Source organism: Anguilla rostrata, chromosome 17 (assembly GCF_018555375.3).
Source record: "Anguilla rostrata isolate EN2019 chromosome 17, ASM1855537v3, whole genome shotgun sequence".
In the NCBI taxonomy this organism is placed as follows: Eukaryota; Metazoa; Chordata; class Actinopteri; order Anguilliformes; family Anguillidae; genus Anguilla; species Anguilla rostrata.
The window spans coordinates 16,530,025-16,545,014 of NC_057949.1; the positions used below are offsets into that span (position 1 = coordinate 16,530,025).

The 14,990-nt window shown below is 44.2% G+C and overlaps 2 protein-coding genes across 4 annotated transcripts; one reads left to right on the forward strand and one right to left on the reverse strand.

Annotated features, from left to right (window-relative positions):
* The first annotated feature begins 1,705 nt into the window (after positions 1 to 1,705).
* LOC135244149 (inactive all-trans-retinol 13,14-reductase-like) lies at positions 1,706 to 9,383 on the forward strand. The gene is made up of 11 exons (XM_064316379.1): positions 1,706 to 2,527; positions 2,795 to 2,977; positions 3,777 to 4,018; positions 4,944 to 5,139; positions 5,607 to 5,804; positions 5,975 to 6,094; positions 6,510 to 6,648; positions 7,005 to 7,114; positions 7,455 to 7,621; positions 8,426 to 8,585; positions 8,838 to 9,383. Exons 1-11 carry the CDS (start codon positions 2,374 to 2,376, stop codon positions 8,981 to 8,983), a joined length of 1,815 nt encoding a protein of 604 aa, XP_064172449.1. The 5' UTR covers positions 1,706 to 2,373; the 3' UTR covers positions 8,984 to 9,383.
* A 1,419-nt stretch (positions 9,384 to 10,802) lies between these two features.
* Positions 10,803 to 14,722, reverse strand: si:dkey-283b1.6 (transmembrane protein 92). Of its 3 annotated transcripts, none has more exons than XM_064316377.1 (4): positions 14,259 to 14,720; positions 12,457 to 12,549; positions 11,857 to 12,067; positions 10,803 to 11,357 (listed from the first exon to the last, which is right to left on the reverse strand). In XM_064316377.1, the coding sequence occupies exons 2-4, from the start codon at positions 12,483 to 12,485 to the stop codon at positions 11,223 to 11,225; spliced, it is 375 nt and encodes a 124-aa protein (XP_064172447.1). In that variant the 5' UTR covers positions 12,486 to 12,549; positions 14,259 to 14,720; the 3' UTR covers positions 10,803 to 11,222. The 3 variants fall into 3 exon arrangements, with proteins under 3 accessions (XP_064172447.1, XP_064172446.1, XP_064172448.1); XM_064316376.1 differs by having other exon boundaries at positions 12,457 to 12,516; positions 14,259 to 14,716; XM_064316378.1 differs by lacking the exon at positions 12,457 to 12,549 and having other exon boundaries at positions 14,259 to 14,722.
* Positions 14,723 to 14,990: the final 268 nt, after the last annotated feature.

Below are 14,990 nucleotides of genomic sequence, written 5' to 3' on the forward strand. Positions count from 1 at the left end.
GAAATGAATACAGGTTTATTAGAATGTACACACTAGAATATATGCACAGCTAACACCCACAGTCTCATATTTGTACTTGTTCAATTATTGAACCACAAGAGAATGTACGCTATGCGTTCACAATTGTATTTGTGTGTGTCCTTCTTGGGAATGCAACATGAATCGACGTTAATACAAGAATATATGAATATATAAGAATATATGCCAAACCTCCAGCACCGTATGGGCCCACTTGATGCTTATGCCAGTAGCACCATTTAGATATTGTAACTGTGAGAATGGCAAGCAGTCTGGAACTGGAAGCCAACAACAGAAATAACTTTTATTAAAGTGCCAAAAAAAGAACAAAAAATAAAAATAATAATATACTATTAATGATGTGCAAATACTAAAAACAGGGAAATGTATCCCCAAATGTTTTCTTCCTACTATTGCTTGCCCTTAGTCTTTCTTTACCCCAAGCCTTTTTTTTCCTGAGCTGACTGAGCTTAAAATAGGTTTACCCCCTTCAGAACATGCCATTACCAAAATCAAAATCAATGACCGAAACCGAAGCCATTAAAAAACCTTTTTTTCTCATCAACACATACAACATGAAAATATACAAACAACGCATTCAACAGAACCCCAGTCCCACTACAAAGACATCACAATTACATAAAATGCTGAAATGATTTCCCCCTCTGTGAAAACTAATGTGAACTACACCTCCCATAATGCATTAATCGTCATGTACAAGTACAGTCTTTGAGTGCAGCACACTCCTTTGCCCGAGTGCAGCCTAGAGTACTGCGGTAGCCAACTCTGTTCCTGGAGATCTAGCGTTCTGTAGGTTTTCACTCCCACCCTAGCAATGCACACCTAATTAAATAGCTAGAGATCTTGTTCAGATGCTAATTAGTAGAGTCTGGTGTACCAAATTAGGGTTGAAATGAAACCTACCAGATGGTAGATCCACAGGACCAGGGTTGGTTCCGCTGCTATGGTACGCTTGCTGCAGATGCTTTGAGGGGAAGAAGTGAAGTGCAAGACCAGGAATTCATAGACCTTACTGTGATGTAAAGGTAGTGTGTGCACCCACTAAAATGTATATAAATAGCTTGCATGTACAGTATAACAAGTAGAATGTGGGAAGTTTAAAAAAAAAAAAAAAATGCAAACCCTCAAGGTTCTCATGTTCATTTACTTTGGAGCATTGATTAAAGCAGTGCTTCTAATCCCTGGTCCTGAGGACCAACTGTGTATGCTGGTTTTTGTTCCAACCACAGTAACAAGCTCTGCATTTTAATGTGCTGCTAACTGTTCTTAATTAGACACTAATTGTTCTTAATTAGGCTTTTTACATCTACTGAAGGATGATTTACCTTCTTAAAGCCACATTATGCCAGAAACTGCTAAGTATACCGTAAAATAAATGTCTCATATTCATATCCCAGGGATTTCAATTGTCACCATTTGTGTAAATTGAATAGAGTATACTGACAGCAAATGGCCAAACCTGAATTATGCTGATATAAGTTTAACCACACCATTATCGTAAACCTTAAACACATTTTCAACAACCTTAATTGATCAAGAGATTGGCTTTGAGGCGAACAGGTTCGGCTATTTGCTGTCCATAATCTCTATTCATTTTACACAAATAGTTTCAGGTTTCCACACTCTCAGTAAATGGGACCCAATTGATTTCCCCTGTCAGTTTCATTAAACCAATTACAAATGGAACCTCTTTCAACTGGAATTACTTGCCATATAGTACATACAGCACAGTAAATGAAAGCTTGGAAGCCAGGACCAGAGTTGAGAAACACTGGATTAAAATAACAGACAACTGTTAACCATGATTCCTAGATAAATGAACATGAAACAGACGATGTTTGGGCATATATACAATTATTTACAGGACATGCGCTTCCACTTGCTTCCATGTCGCGAGGTGGATGGTAAACATTGGGGTGGATAATTTCATTTTTTCTGAAATGAATCATACAGACAATACTGAAAAAGTTGGCAGAGCCTTGTCAAAATGTTGATCGGATAAAGAACTCTCATAAGTTGAATTTACCAGTTGAAATTACTAGTTTCCCCTTAATTATTTTTTCTTAGAAGCCATCGAGCCAGAAAATGTTTACCCGTGATTCTGACAGCTGACTCCATTTCAAGGTCTCTGCTAAATGCCCTGATTGTTTAGCTGGCTGAAAATCAGATACTGAGGGAATCTCCAACAGACTGCACCCCTCCATCCTCTGGTCCTGCCCTATAAGGTTCCTGCACATGCTCCAGATGGCATAAAAACAGAAGTGTTTTGGACCCTCCCCTCCTGCCCCTGCCTTTCCTGCTCTGTCTGTCTGCGCTGGTCGGCATCGTCTGAGGATGTGGCTGTTACTGGGTGTCCTTCTGGTCCTGGCTGTGGTGTTCTTAGTACAACAGTACAGCCGCAGACCCAAAATCTTCTCACTGGAGTCACTGCGGCCACCTGGGCCTCTGGTGCTGGACAAGAAACAGCGGGACAAGGTGTTGAAACAAGGCAAGTTTTATTTTAGTTTTATTTATTTTTTAAAATACATTGGTTTTGTCCCCAGTCTGGGACTGGGCCTTTTTTCCTCTGTTTCAAACTGCTGTCAAACACAGTTCAGTTTTACACACGGTCAACTTTTACCTTGGAGGTAGCGGCTTGGTGTGATGTTTGGCCTCAGATTTTGTGTGAACTGGATAGAACCGTTAAATGCAGACGAGGTTTGAGAACCCTGACCGCGGCAGCACCCGCGTGTTACGGTGGCGCTGTAATGTCCAGGTTTCCACGCGGGCCGCGTGCCGGACAGACTGGACGCTGTTGTCATCGGCAGCGGCATCGGCGGGCTGACGGCGGCGGCGGTTCTGGCCAGGGCCGGGAAACGGGTTCTGGTTCTGGAGCAGCACGACCAGGCCGGCGGCTGCTGCCACACCTTTGAGAGCCAGGGCTTCGAGTTCGACGTTGGTAAGAGATCTGAGCACATGCCAGCGTGTCATTACTAACTTAAACCAAAGTTATTTTGAATGCTCCCGTTTCTGAAGATCAATTTAAGATGAAACTCAACAACGAGGAAACAGTTAATAGAATATAAACTGCACAAGAAAATTAATCCTTTTAAATCCAAAATGATAAATTGGTATTTCATTTGAGAATCAAAATTTGTCTGGAGCTTGTACGTACCTTTTAAATATTTAGTGCAAAGGTTCCCCTATTCATTCTACACATTTATTTCAGAGGAATGTGCAGAATAAAATTTTCAGAATTGCCCCGTTTGATTTTTTTTCTATGAAGAAACAGTTACAAGGCAAAATAATTCTGTGCAGTTTCAGTGCCCCAGTTCCATTGAAATTGTTGCAATTCAGGTTTTCTGGATGTGCTCTTTTCTATAGGGATAGTGTGAACTGTCCTTTGATATTTTCTCTACACAGTACTTCTCAGGACTTTTATAATATTAACAGTCTGGTTGACTTATGAATGGGATTTCCGAATGTGTGGCAGTCCTTAGAGCTCCTGGGTTACATTTCTAAGAAGAACAGTAAAACACTTATTTTTTTGCTATCTCACTGGCATGTTGTGACATTACCGCAACATTGTACCAACGCTGAGAGGGTACGTAGCTTCGACGTTGAGGGTACGTTGCTCTGATGTTTAGGGTATGTTGCTCCGACGTTGAGGGTACGTTGCTCCGACGTTGAGGGTACATTACTTGGACGTTAAGGGCACGTTGCTCTGATGTTGAGGATACGTTGCGGGGCTCTCGCAGGGATCCACTACCTGGGGCAGCTGCATGAGAACAGCATGCTGAGGGTGGCTCTGGACCAGATCAGCGAGGGCCAGCTGGACTTCGTGGAGCTGGAGCAGCACTTTGACACCGTGGTCATCGGGGAAGGGGAAGAGCGCCGGGACTACCTCATCCACGCCGGCAAGGCCGAGATGGGGCGGAGCCTGAGACGACAGTTCCCCGACGACACGGAGGCCGTGGACCAGCTCATGAAGCTCGTGAAGGTAATTACACGTTCTCACAGGCATTTCTCTCTCTCCCCCCGCTGTGTCAGGCTCCTTCTGTTGCCAGCCAGGGAGTTTTGTGGGGGACAATGGCCTTTGTAAAAAAAAAAAACATAGTAAAAAATAAATAAAAAAACATAACACAAATACATTTGAAAAAAATGGAAAGGTACAGCGAGTCTGTGTGCTGAAAGCCTTCATTTTGAGCCAGAAGATATCTCAAGCCATTATCTGTAGTGACCGATGTTACAATTTACTACTGCTGTCCCCAAAGTTGGTCAGGGAGAGCCACAATCTGCTAGATTTTTTCACCTTAAAATCAATAACTTGTTTAGACACGGGAAAGGTGAGTTTGCTGGGTAATCAATGGCTTTAATTGATCAGTTAACCAGCAGACCAAGTGGCTCTCCAATACCAGTGTCGGGGACCACTGATGTTCATGGACTTTTAATGCAATATGTTATCTTTACTTTTACTGTAGTAAATCTTGGCATTTTAGAAAACTTTTCTTGTTTTTCTATGTTATTGTTATTTAATGACACTCTCTGGTCGTAATTCCTTTCACATCTCTGCTGCCCACGCCTGGAACACTACAGGCCGCTCTGAAACTCCGCTATCTCAGCACCCCCTTGTTCTCCTTTAAAAGACTTTTACAGACCAAATTTACTGATCATTGCACCTGGTAGCTTCCCCATAGCTTTGTAACTGCTGACTGCCTAGCTTTTTCTATATGTACTGACTCAATGCGATTTTCTGTGTCCCTTTTCTGTTTTATCCCTGAATGCACTATTCTGCACTTAGTTTTGTATTGTATGACGCATTCTTTCTTGGCCAGATCAGTGTTGTAAATGACCCTGTGTTCTCAGTCACTTTTACCTGGTTGAATAACGGTTAAATAAAAATAAATTCTGACGATGTCACGCAGGTTGCAGCTCGTCACGTCGCCCTTCTGGCCGTTCTCAAGATGATGCCGGTGACGCTGGTCCGCTTCCTGATCCGGGCGGGCATCCTGGGCTGGGTCTCGCCCATATTTCGCCTGGCCACCACCAGCCACACCCACCTGATGGACAGCCTCACTCAGAACAAGGACCTGTGTGCTCTGTCTGCCTACCTTTTCTATGGTCAGTAAGTGTGACGTCACGCTCTGACTCCGAGCCAATCCCTGGCTTAAACACTCTCTGCAGTATTTTAGGGCCACAACCACACCTGGATCTCACAGTTCAAGGTTTTTTTGTAATGCTTTGGGGCCACAAAGACATGCTTGTTTAGAGCCACCAATACCCCTTGGCCAACTGGTCTGGCTATCAAAGTTCAAATAACTGTCTTTGAAAACCACTAGCCACCATTTCTTAGGAGCTATGAACTGGTATAAGTTCTGCATTCGCGAGTAAAACTTTTCTATCACATTGTGTCCTTTATCAACTTTAGCTAGAGCAAGAAAGATGTTTTGGTTGCAGGTGCTGTGCTAGCATTTTTTAATGATAGTACAACAACCTAATGCTCTAATTCTATTTTCTGTATATTCTGGGTGAGTATGAGCACTCCATGTGAGGGTTATATCTTGTATTCCTTCTTTCCGATGCTCCAGGAGTACCCCCTAAAAACTCAAGTTTCCTCATCAATGCTCTGCTGCTACACCACTACAAGCGAGGGGCCTACTACCCACGTGGGGGGGCCAGCGAGTTCGCCTTCAACATCATCCCGGTCATCCAGAAGACAGGGGGCGCTGTGCTTGTGAGAGCTCCAGTGCAGCGCATCCTTGTGAACCAGGAGGGTGTGGCATATGGTGAGCTTCCACATACAGTATAGACTTGCCCTCGAGCCTTGTTTTGGTTTGCTAGGTGAAGTCTTGTCTTGAACGGTATGTATTAGTGAAGAATGAATTGGGGAGAAACATATAGGTGGTTGCATGTACGTTAATGCTCTTTGACCCCATAACCCCTGTTCATTTGTCAGGAGTAACGGTGCGAAAAGGTCAGGAGGAAATAGAGGTTCTGGCCCCAGTAGTCATCTCCAACGCTGGTATGTTCAACACCTTTGACAAGTTCCTGTCTGCGGATATCCGAGTCAAACCAGGCAAGTATGTCTCATGATCAGGGCCTCCCTCCATGGCCTTCTGCCTGTCAGATTATACCAGTTACAGCCAAACCTTATCAAGTGAATTACAGCAATGATGAGCTCTTAACTTCCTCAAGTATCCATGTCAAATCGTGAGGCACTGTGAGTTTGCCATAGCAAGAACAGCCAAACGATATGATGAAACACCAAGCTGCTTTAATAAAACCATTGTATAAAATTAAGGGCTTGTTTTTAAATGAATGTAGTGGTCTGAAACACCATAACTGTTTAATACTAATCTGACAAAAATATAAGCAAGTACTCTTGTGCACAGATACTGTGAGCCAGTTTATACATTCATGAAGTCTACATTCATTGCTATATTTTTTTAAAATTATTATTATTGTTTTTTTTTTGGTGGCGGTGTTTTCAGAAATACAGTCCCAGCTTAGCTTGGTACAGCACGGGATGGGTTCCTTCCTGGTGTTTGTGGGTCTTGATGGAACAATGGAAGAGCTGGGAATAGTCTCCACCAACTTCTGGATGTATAAACACAATGACCTGGACCAGCTGTAAGCCTGTTTAATTGCTTAAACAAATTGATTTGTACTCTCTCGGGATGTATGTTCAATATATACAGTAATGCAAATAGGTCCACAAATAACCATGGGTATCTGAGAGAATTCTAATCTGTAATCCTTAGTTTGGTTGCAATAAAATATTTGTTGACACATTTAGCAGGCAGTGTCCCCCATTCCAGCAGCAGGGGGCAGTGTTTGTTCTCACATGGCCCCTGCAGCTTTGCTCCAGCTTGCCCACACATTTTCTGCACTCCTCCTCCCCCTGCTAATTTGAAACAATTATGCACTTGTTCCGTTCTGCCTTGATATGCAAATGCGCTGAAGTGGCAGCGCTGTTTCCGTCTCAGGATGGAGAAATACGCCTCCCTGAGCCAGGAGGAAGTGGCCAAGAACATTCCAATGATGTTCATCACGTTCCCCTCTGCTAAGGACCCCACGGCCAGCGTCAGGCACCCCGGTACGTCTGCCTGCCCCTGCTGTAGGGGACTCCGAAATCTCCCCGGCACTTTGAGTTGGGTGCGGTGTTGCAAAGCCAAGGTGCAACTGTGAACGTTTCTCAGCAGGCGTGCAGCGGTCAAACCTCAAGCTCCGTTCCTTCCTGTTCCCCTTTTGTTCTGTACAGTGTTGAGTATCAGTACAGGCATTTGGCAGACGCTCTTATCCAGAGCGACGTACAACATATTGTTACACTGTTTGTGCTGATAAACTGTGAATATCAGTTTTGATGTCTGCGTTTATAAGGCGTACCAGGCCACAGTTTTTGATGCAGCAGTGGTGACGGTGTGTTCCCCACCCAGGGAAGTCTTGTATGACCCTGCTCACCATGGCCAAGTACGAGTGGTTCGAGGAGTGGAAAGACACCAAGATGAGCAGGAGGGGGCCCGACTACGAGGACCTCAAAATGAGCATCGCCAGGTCGCTGCTAGACTGGGCCCTGACCCTGTTTCCCCAGCTCAGGGACAAGGTGGGCTGGGGAACGGGGTTCAATACAGCCCCAATCAACCAGATCATTATTACAAGTGGGCTTTTTAGAAGTGCCTGTAAGAAATGTAATGCAACAGGCAAAATGCAGGCAAAGAGGTGGGGTGGGAAATAAATACAATGTAGTCGTATACTATAGTTTGAGGAAGATGATGAGAAAATTATATTTAATGAGAGCAGGTTACAAATTGGTTTTGAATTTAAGTAGCATATGACCATTTGTATAACCGTTATGGTTTTTAGATTTTTTGATATCTGACACAATACTGTATCTAACAAGTGGCATTAATGTGTACTTATTGCACACAGTTCTGTGAATCCGTCTGCTGGAGTATCCCAGTCTGATCTTTTTCAGCTTCTAAGAATGGCTAGCAACTGTTCTGTTGAGCCTAAAATCTATAGGTTTCCAAAATCCAAAATGTCTAACAGCAGGGAGTTCCTCATGCCCCCCCCCCCCCCCCAATAGTCCTATCCCGTAAATTGCTCCCTTAAATTAATTAGGGTCAATGCTATTTACAGCAGCACTTGATGCACTCTGGGGTAACTCCAAAAGTGTTTAATTTTAATAGCTTATCTCAGTGGTAACCAACCCTGTTCCTGGACCGGTTCCAACTACCGGTAGGCACAGCCTACTCTACTAATTTGCTGCTCAACAAGATCTCTAGCTGTTGAATGAGGTGTGCTTTGTTAGGGTTAGAGGATGGTAGATCTGCGGGATCAGGGTTGGTTAGCACTGGCCTATTTGAATGCCTGTTGGCCTGTTCTCCTGCTTTGCTCTTGCATGTAGGTTGTGTTCATGGAGGCTGCCACCCCTCTCACTAACATGCATTACCTGGGCGCTTCACGCGGGGAGATGTACGGAGCTGAACACAATCTCGACCGCTTCGCACCAGAGGCTGTGGCCAGAATCCGGGCCCAAACACCAATCAAAAACCTCTACCTCACAGGTGGGCGGGGCTTCCCTGTGCAGTGGTGGGGGGGGGGGTTAACGCGCATGTGATGGTATCTAGTGCCACATTCTGTACTGGTCAGTAAAACGGTTAGTGTACATCTGTGGGTTTTTGCTGTTGGTAATTATTTGGTACTGTTGTGGAATCCTAAAGTCTCATCTCTACTGGTGCCTCTGTTGATGTTTTTAAAGTTTACCGCATCTGATTCTGAAGCGGTGTATCTCTGTTTGTGTGCGTGTTGTATTCCAGGCCAGGACGTGTTTTGTAACGGGATGGCGGGGGCTCTGCATGGGGGTCTCCTGTGTGCTTCAGCGGTCCTGAACCACAACGTCTACATCGACCTGCTGGCCCTGAAGAAGAAGCTCAAATGGCGGAAGGCCCAGAAGCAAGCCTGACCTGACCTTTAACCCCACCTCCCAAACCCCTCCTACCACACTCGCTACCCCCACCTGGCCATCCTCCAGAGACCTTCTGCCGCAGGCACAAACCTAATGTAGTCCGGTGGGTCCTCCTTGAATAGACCTGATGGTGGAAATCCAGAGAGAGCTTCCATCAGGGTTTCTGATACCTGTGAAATGTGTAGACAACTCCATTGTGCATTTAACTCAAGTTATCTCTTCTCACTTGACGGAAGTGGTGAACCTCCAGAACTGAGATGAACTCTTTGTCTGTCTGTCAGTAACACTGTGCTGAAGCATCCTCTGTACTTTTTATCTTGTTTCTTTAAGCTGTATGCATCAGTGTAAATCTTCCCTCCTGTCTTTGAACCTCATAAACAGAAGCACTGGAGCTGGAGTCCATATTGTCGTCTCGTATCTGGTGCCTCATCTTCTGTCCCTCTCGAACAGATTAAGAAAATGTTTCCAAAACAGTTTTTTTTTAAATGAGAAAAATACCACAGTATAAAACTATGGAAATGACAGCACATCAAAAACGTGCCTATGAGGTGACTTCTCTTTTCTTTAAAACATTTTTTTTTATTTGATGTTGTCATTTACATAATTTTATACTATGGTCTTTTTTTCTCAGTGGTTAGTTTCTTCATGGCGGAACACCCAGGCAGAAGGCACTGTGAGGAAGCACACCTCTTATTAATATTCAGTTGTTTTATATGACTTTGTGTTGCATGGGCTTGCGTTAGGCCTACTGCAGTTCACATGACACCCAACCAGGTGAGAGTCAGGTGAACGAACGATTGCAAATCCTGGCTCGGCCGTAACTGGATCAGAGGCCAGTTTTTATGGTTCTCTCTTCTCGTGACTGTACTGTATTTCACCGGCCTCTTCCAGTTATTGCCCTGCAACAGTTGTGTTGCCAAATCCTGTTCCTGGAGGTAGTTCTGGCAAGAGTTCTGTCCTTGAGGATTGCCACTCTGAACAAAGAGTGAAGAGCACATAATTACAGTTGTAAATATTGTACCCAAGGTACCCCTATGAGGAAATTAAAACCCAGGAAAATGGCCAGGTGTGCTGTATTGCACCAAGCCAGCACTGCATGTTAGAGATCTTCTGGATAACAGCCGTTTACATGCTTTTCTTGGTACATCTGATTTAATAGTTCCTCTAGTCGTTCATTTAAAAATACCTGACTTTTGGAAACGTATGAACCAAAATATATTTATTATTTTATTTTTTATATAAATTTGTTACCCTCTTGTGCGTTAAAAAGTGTGTAACTGATATTATGCCACACCTTGTGCTGGCACCCACAGCCAAGATTCCATACCAGGCCATAATCATTTTTGGATAAACTAAAACTATTTATTAAGGAGAGAATATTGTGATATTGTTCCAGGAAACATAGACCTAGAATCATCCATGAGCCATAGCACTCCCTCAGTCTTGGTTATCGTAACTGTTTAAACCCAGTTTCTCAATGATTACCCAAGCCCAGCATTTTTCACATGGACTCAGGTAATGAATAACAGTGTCAGCTGGCAGTACTTTCACCGTGATACTGGGTCCAAAGATAGAAATCTCTTGATTCTTTTATAGTGCACTATATTGGTGCAATATCATCCGAGGACTTTGGTCAGGGTGTTATCTGCTCATTGGAAGAGCGGGAGAAGTACACAGTTGCTAGTGGAGAAAGAGGCTCCATCGCGTTGTTCTTTGTCAGACCGTATTCAGTGTCGAGCCGTAGTTAAGCTTTAAAAGCAATAAAACCAGCTGAATTAAACCTGCTGCCGTTACAACGTGGCGTTGCAATTTGAAGTCGTTACAAATAAACAAAGCAACATTTATTCTGATTGTCAGTCACACGCTCGTATTTTCCATTGACGTGCACGGGAAAACCTGTCGTAAACTGTACAACGACTGTAATACATTTTTATCAAACTTTACGGAAGAACATATTTACACAACATACACTTGGATGGTACCTAAGAACAGGTACTAGATATTACAGTCCTAATACGTCATCCTCCTCTCCTCGTTGCAAATTAAGTCAATTTATATTGAAGGTGCCATTTTCACGTTAAGGTTCCCTGTAAAAAGATCCGCTAGTGAAAGGAGCCCTCCGTAGTTCTGAAGCCTCTGTTCCGTACAGAGAAGTTGTCCGTGTAGTCTCGCGGGCGGTTGTCTTCCTGGCTGTTGCGGCTCCTGTGGCCGCGCGCTGTCTGTGCGCAGCCATGCGTCAGGGTGATATCGAGCGGGGCTGCGGGGGTGCTGTCGGAGGCAGAGGGGCCGTGGAGGGCAACGGGAGGTCCACTTCTGTGTACGGGGGTGGGACGTCCTCAGGGTGAGGGAAAAGCTCCGGCTTCATCTCCACCTGCGTGAAGGAGGGGGAAGGCGGTCCGTGACCGTTTGCTGAATCGCGTGCAGTTTAAAGGATCATCCTTACAATTCAACTCTATATGACCAACTTTAAATGAATGAACAGGCATATTGATAAGCGTAGTATATCTATGAATATTTGTTGCCATTTTATACAGGAGACTCAATACTTTATCTGCAAATCACAAAGGTGCCTGAACTGACAGTGAATGGGATAGTGAACTGCAGATTAGTCTAATATTTCAAACCTTAATATTAAAATATTTATAGGTGCTGATCCTTTTGTGGTGCTGATCATTAGGTGCTGATCCTTAAGCTTATAGAACTACGTAGGCAGCATAGTTACTGTGGACAAAGTGTGCTGATTGTGAAATTTCAGACTGGAAAGGGTGTGGCAATGTTGTGTTGCTCCAGGACCGGGCTGAGTCATCCCGATGGCTGATACCTCGGACCTGCTGAAATCTGGCGTTGGCGGTATGTGGCGCTGTGTTTACCTCCGCGTACGGCGGCGGCGCGGGGCTGGCGAAGACGGCGGTGCTGTAGCGGGGCGGGCTGTGCGCTCTCTCCTCCGCGGGGAAGGGGATGATATAGACGGAGGGGGAGTCGACGCGCTCGTGCCGGCTCTCCTGGAAGCTGTGGCATGCCCTGCAGAGGGGGGTGCAGCACAGCACCACGATGCCGAACCCAACGAAAGGCATGAAGACCCTAGGGAAGGCGGAGAGCAGCCTCGTCAGGGACTGGTCAGGGCATGTTTGATGTGGGTGCAGAAATGACTGAACAGTGAATCACGTTTTCGGAGCTAGCATAAGGACAGGTGGGCCAGGGTGGGCCAAGGCCACCAAAATAGTATCCTGGCCCCACCCGTTTATCTTGGCAGAACCTCCACACCCAACTGTGACTCCCCACCTCGGTAGTTCTATGCAGGACCAATTACAGGAATAATTCTGGCTACGCTGGTGGTTTGAAGGGCAATATCAACAGGATTTGCAGATAAATAAAGAAGGTCCACTGTCATGGTTTAAAACTGGCGCTGGATCTCTTGCTGGTACTGTGTATGCACTGTAGTGACAGGTCGGACGCAGGAGTTCACTTACTCTAAAAAGGGAAACGTGTCCATCACCATCTTAGGAACCACAGCAGGGGCACTGTAGAACCTGGGCAGGGCAGAGAGGCTGTTTTCAGATGTGCTGTGCATTTGAAGACAAATTGCCTCATCACAACTTTTCCAAAAGATGTGCCTGTGTCCATAAAGAGTCTCAGAGTAGGAGTGCTGATTTAGGATCAGTTTAGCCTTGTAGATACATTTTAGCTTTAAGTTTAGGATATGGACATTGGAGACCTGATCCTAAATCAGAATTCCTTGAGATATTCTGTGAATCCTGGTTTCTGGTAAAGGCCAGGTGACTACCTTGTTTGTAAAGGTGATCCTTTACTTAGAGACAGTCTATCAAGATTTTATTTAATCACTGAATCAACAAACAGATGGTCTCGTGAGCGCACTCTGATATTCAGACAATCCTGCCTGCATAAATGTGTCTTTATGCACACGTTAGGTGATTCTGTGTTAATGAAGCTCAACCCCCTGTAGAATCACAGCCCCTTGCACCTCACTAACATATCGTTATGAATGTTACTGTATATGCTTTCACAGGAATGTCAGAGCAGTTTAACTGGAAATGCTAAAACGGCTAAAGCAACGGGGCTGTCTAAATGGAGTTGAGAGAATTAGTATCACATGATTTGGGTGAGCCACACTAAAGTTAAGTGTGAGTCGTACTCTCGGGTTTATTTTTAATGCATCCTGCGCGGCTGGTAAGTTCTCAGCAATGTGCATGAAACTTTTCACTTCGTAATGCGCATTTACACCAGTCATTTGTCAGTTTGCGTCATGCTGATTTTAATTCGAAAAATGCTGTGGAGCGTTACAAGTTGCAGCAATTACGAGTTTAGTTTAGTGATCTTGCTTTTAATTGTTAAAGTTCAGGAGAATTGTTGATTGAACCACTGGCTAAATTCTTTTCACTTGGATCAGGAACAGTCTTCGAGTTTGTATTCAACCCAAATCAGACTGATAGTGGCAAGTTCACAGTGCTGTGGCTCATTACTTTCCTCCTGTGCATTTGGACATGAAAATGTAATTAAATGGTACAGTACTGTAGTAAGACTACTGTAGTATATCAGTTCCATGTTAATGAATGATCTGTTAGCAGTGGAAATGCGTATGGGGGGGCTATAGCCCCATTATGAATCTGCATAGCACCTGCACAGCCCCCCCCCCCAAAACATTGTCTTAAAATTTTACATTTTACACAAAAAAATAAAAAATTAATTATCAGCACCTCCCGCTCCTCCTTGCCACCTCCAGGGGGAAATTCCTGGTGCCTCCACTGTCTGCCAGTGTAAATTTGTTGCCTGTGGCCCTACTCAATTTCTGCACAGTTCAGGCCTCAAAGTAGTAAGCAGGATGACAGCTATTTTAACATATGGTCAAGACATATTTCTCATTGACAAAATGTGAAAACCATTCCTGAGATCCAGTTTTTTTAAGGTCTATTTAACTTTAACTTAAGGCAGGGCTATTTAAATAGTTAGATGTAATAAAGCCAGTACTGTACAGTATATTGATGAATTTGCTTGAATCTAAGGGCATCACATGGAAGATCATGTAAACTATTGCTCTCTTTTATAGAAACAGCAACACTGTACAGTACTGCACACAGTCACAATTTGTCATTCCTGAGCAGACTGTCTGTCAAAACATAGTTTTTGATGAATCTTGTCAATAGGCCTGGCCCGTGTCTGCCAGATAACTTTGTGGCAGACCACGACGGATTAATTGTTGAAAATACTGACACTCAAACTTTTTAAAACGGGGGTGGAAAAGTCTGCTCCTTACCTTAGCTACTCCAGAATGCCAGATGCGCAGGTGCAGCTGAGGCTTGCCTTTTTAGAGATCATCCACTGAAGCGGCGCCGGAGTGTGACCGTGTGTGTGAGGGAGAGCGTGAGCGTGTGTGTGAGGGAGAGCGTGAGCGTGTGTGTGAGGGGAGAGCGTGTGCGTGTGTGTTATCTTCACTCTGGTGATGGCTTTATGATGGGAGTGAAAACAATGATTGCTGTTTTTATAGCCTCTCCATCCCATTTAAGGATACAGGCGCTTCCCATGTTCACATAGGCCAGCTCAATGTCGAGGGCAAAATGAGAAATGTATATATTTATATAAATTTCAAATCTCATATGCTGGAGTGCAGAGCAAAACAACAAATAATTTGTGTCACTGTCCAAATACCTGTGGACAGCACTATAAATATATAAAATGGGCATTTAGACATTGACACAATTTTTGTTGTTTGGCTCTGTAGTCCAGCACAGGGGATTTGAAATGAAACAATAAATGTGCACTGTGAGCTTAAATGTTAAGGTATTTATATCCTTATTGGGTGAACCATGTACAAAGTGCCATCCTTTATGAACAGTCCCCCACTTTTGTAACCAAAATTGGCTGCTCAGTTGTTTCTTGACCAACTGGTGTGTTGTTGCATCACTAGTCTGTGCACAAGAAAGCTCACAAAAGGTCACGGGTTGATTCTCGGTGTGGAATTTGCATTTGACTGGTGTCTCAACATGTG